The 4171-nt window shown below is 47.9% G+C and overlaps 1 protein-coding gene across 1 annotated transcript; it reads right to left on the bottom strand.

The window, feature by feature from the left end:
- Nucleotides 1-214: 214 nt before the first annotated feature.
- On the bottom strand, nucleotides 215-3708 carry rtn4rl2a (reticulon 4 receptor-like 2 a). The gene is made up of 4 exons (XM_035660571.1): nucleotides 3593-3708; nucleotides 2730-2956; nucleotides 2377-2610; nucleotides 215-2204 (listed from the first exon to the last, which is right to left on the bottom strand). Exons 1-4 carry the CDS (start codon nucleotides 3648-3650, stop codon nucleotides 1344-1346), a joined length of 1380 nt encoding a protein of 459 aa, XP_035516464.1. The 5' UTR covers nucleotides 3651-3708; the 3' UTR covers nucleotides 215-1343.
- Nucleotides 3709-4171: the final 463 nt, after the last annotated feature.

Below are 4171 nucleotides of genomic sequence, written 5' to 3'. Positions count from 1 at the left end.
TATCTATCTATCTATCTAGTCCACTTTAGTCAGATAAAGTCAAACAGCAGCAATCTGCTACTCTTTGGATTTTTGTTTTTAGTCGTTTTGTTCCATATTTGTTGTTTGTTTTTCTTTTTCTTTCAACACAAAAATTAGTGCATCTTAGAAATTATGCAAATATTGCCCCAAAGAAAAGCATGATAGACAGCATGATTCAGGAAATATTCGGTATATCTTTTTTATATAAGATCTTCATTTGCATCCAAGTCAACAATCTTTATACATTATATCAATATGTCACAGAAAGACATCCAAAAACCAAAATCTCTGGCTTCCTGACAGGAAGCATTCTTTCCCTGTGTGGTTGTCGCAAATGACACCATATCTACAGAGAATGATGGATGAGCTGGATGGATGGAACAACTACTGATGAGTGGATATATTACTTTTCTCCTGCATGTTTCTGCTTCTACCGCCAGCACTGTCTCGCATAGTGTCTCGCTGTATTCTCACCTCTTCTCCTCTTATTGCTGCATGAACACTGTCCCTGTCCTCCCTCCTTTCTTCTCTTCCTCTTTCTAATCCTGTGTCTTTAAAACATTCCCCGCCCCTCCTCCCTCTGCCATTTTTCTTGTCACCCTTCCCTCTTGGCTAACGTGCTTGCATTCCCTTCTCTGTCTTTTCCCTTCCTCCCACCTTCACAGTATATTTCTCTCTCTTAACTCTCTCTTAGTAAACTCTCAGCCTCACTGTGCATTGTGCTCTGTCCCATAGAAGCACTAGCCTGCAAATTATTTCCATGATCGAGATGAAATTGATTGTGCTGGACCACAAAGAACAGTTTGAACACTCACAAAAGTACATACCTATTTACATGACACTTTAAGTGGTTACAGTATTGTCATTACTGTGCACTGATTCTAACAGTAACTGTAGTATCCGTAGCAGCCAGTTAATTGGATGCACAAATAGCACTAGTAGTTTTAACTAAGTTGAGGTGACAAAATTGACAACATCATTCACAACTGCTATCAAATCGCACTGATATTGATGATGGCCTCAGCCCTCGTAGCCCTGATTGCAGGGAATCATGACATCATACAGGTGAGACACAGAAAGCCACACCTGTAGAGTATTGTAGATATATATTACCTTAGCTAAAGAACTCTTAGCAGCCCTGAAAGGTGTTAAGCCCTGTGGTGGTAGATTCAGAATCTAACCGTCCCCCTATCTCCCTCGCTGTGCCTTGAGGATTGGCTTACAGCAAAGCGGGCAAAGGGGGTGTAGAAAGTCTAACAGGGAGCCTCACAGCCTATAAAACAGGCTGGAAGGGGAAAGGGATATGGTACTAAGAGTCAGATTCAGCCAAAAAGCAGGTGAAGGTTGAGGCAGAGGCTGAAAACAGAAAGGGCTAGTAGTAAGAGGAAGGAGGGTGAGGAGGATGAGGGAGAGGAGGAAGATGGTGGCATGTCGAACTCAGGCGGACATTCAAGCTCGAAGCATCGCAGGGTGACACCTGAGTCCTCGTTGCCGTAGTTTGCCCAGTACTCTTCTGCGTCGAGTTTGGGCAGTGCCAGCTCTTCCTCCCCCAGCTCATACTTGACTACTGATGTGGTTGTGGATGGGCCTTTCCCATACAAACCAGCCTTCACAGTTTCTGAAGCCTTCTCAAAGACACCTTTCGTGGATGATTGGGGCTTGTTCTTGTGGAACCACCAGCGGGTTTTAGTGCTGAAGGTGGTGGTGGTGGAGCCAGCGATGGAGCCAGGGTCGGGCAGGGGGCAGAGGGCGAAGTCCATCTCACGAAGGAAGCGGAGGTCCTGGCCACGTCGGGTGGAAGGAGAGGCGCAGATCACCTCGGATGAAGACACACGGGCCTCACGGAACCACTCCCACAGGGCGCGGGCCTCGCAGCCGCAGGACCAGGGGTTGGCGTTGAGGCGGAGGAACTCAATCCCCTGCGTGTCTCTCAGGGTCTGGCTAGGCAGCTCAGCCAGGGAGTTGTTGAAGAGGAAGAGCATGGTCAGGCGGCCGAGGTCACGAAAGGCCCGGCGGTTCACCTGCCTGATACGATTGTCGTGGAGGAGAAGACGGTCGAGGTTGACCAGCCCACGGAATACGTTTTCTGAAAGGGTGCGGATACGGTTGCCATGCAGGAAAAGCTGGCTCAGGTTGATGAGGTCAGAAAAGATGTCGTCCTGCAGGAAGTGAAGATTATTCTCCTGAGGAAGAAAAGAAAAGAAGGGAAGAGGGTTTAGCATGATAAGAACAGACACACTGGGACTGGTAATAACTGGACATTTGTGATGCTGTGTGGGTGGTTGCATGTGTGTATGTGTATGTGTGTATATCTGTGTGTCAGTTATCTGCATGTGTGTATATGTCTCCCCCTACCTGCAAATAGAGGAACTGCAGGCTGTAAAGCTTGTGGAAGATGTCATGGGGCAGGGCAGTGAGCCGGCAGCGGTGCATGTGGAGGCTCTGGAGCTTCTCTAGGCCGCGGAAGGCTCCCCCCTCCAGCCTGTGGAGACTGGGGTTGTCTCCCAGATCCAACTCCTCCAAGTCCCTCAGCTCACTGAAGGCCCCTGCCTCAATCCACGTGATGTTGTTGGAGAACAGCCACAGAACCTAATGCAAGAAAACCCAGGATTTGAACGGTGATTATTCTACTTCACAGTGAATATTACTTAACTTTAGATGTGAGAAACATGATAAAATAGAAGATTTCTATGGCGTTTTCTTCTTACCTGAGTCCCGAAGCCAAAAGAGCCAACTCTAAGCTCCGTGATCCGGTTGTTCTGGAGGAACACACGCTGCGACTCATAGGGCACTCCGACCGGGACAGCGGTGAAGTTCTGCGCCTGGCAGCTCACAGTCATGGGCGTCGGGTAGCACACGCAAAGATGCGGGCACGCCGATGCCGGACTTGGCTTGCCGAGGACCAGCCACACCACCAACCAGAGGGAGAGACCGCCTGGAAGAGAGCAGGGAGAGAGAGAGAGGTGAGCGGGAGCTGTCCGAGGTGCTGAAATCACCAATTACTATACAGTACATTATACCAGCCTGCTGAGTCCTAACGGGTCAATATAATCTACAATATGCGCTGATTTTGTATTGCATGGTAAAACAGTATGTTTCTTTTGCTATTTGCACGTTTGCACTCATATTTTATCAGGAAATATATCTAGAATAACTGGATAAACACCTCACAGCTATGTTTCAGCAGAAAGGGAAGTTTGAGCTCAGCACTACACTTGCGCCAATCTTTACGCACAGCATGTTCAGAAATGTGTTCAGTCAAAAGCAACTATTTCTTACAGTTAAGAAAAAGTTCTCATTATATTCCTCTACAAATTTTCAAATTTGACTATCACAAGTCATAAAATAAGTTAATATCTGACAGAAAATACGAGTTTCCATTCCATCTTCTATCATCCATCCAAACATGTATGCATTTTTTCGATAGTTACATTAAATATATCAAAGTAAATCAAGCGTTCTTAGAATAAAAACTTAGAAACTGTTGCACAAGTAATGAAAAGCAGCATTAGCTCTGTGTCTGCAGTGTCCACGGCGTATCCAAAACCAAAGAAGACAGAGAGAAACTTACTTTTGCAGTTGCGCATGATGGAGCATCGTCGGCTCCGAAAAATCGAAGAGGTTTCCATCCTGAACCAAAGCCCAAAGCGAGTTAGCCTAAGAAGTAAAGCCTGCTATCTCCGCTGATGCCCTGGTTCCCGAGTCGGAGCGACTGAGAGTGTGCCGGTTGATGGCTACCAGTGTCCCATATATACTCAACCATCCCGTATTGCCTACGGCAGTGGGCACCGTGGAATCTCCTACGTCACCGATCCCGGGTCATGAATGAGTGAGGGCGGCAAGAAACGGAAAGGGGAGGGGCCGACCGCAAGGGATTCTCTTGGAGAGTTTGTACGCGCGTAAAGACTGGTTGGAGACGTGCGCTCAGGCTCTGTGAGAGGAGGAGACTTCTTCGACGCACATTAGAAAGGGAGGGAGGGAGGGCGATAGAGTGAAAGTAGAAACTGTAAAGGGAGGGGGGTCGGGCAAGGCACGGTGCCCGGTAACGATGACTGGGCTTTGTGGAGGAGCGGAGGACGGGTAGGAGAAGAGCGCACACAGCTCGTTTCCTGGCTGGCTCCTTCAGAGACCGTTATGGTCTGTTTCCGGC

Source organism: Morone saxatilis, unplaced genomic scaffold (genome assembly GCF_004916995.1).
Source record: "Morone saxatilis isolate NCDOM2014 unplaced genomic scaffold, NCSU_SB_2.0 Contig17, whole genome shotgun sequence".
NCBI classification, from domain to species: domain Eukaryota; kingdom Metazoa; phylum Chordata; class Actinopteri; family Moronidae; genus Morone; species Morone saxatilis.
Note: the sequence above shows the minus strand (reverse complement) of the source record. Positions and strands in the feature narration are given on the sequence as shown.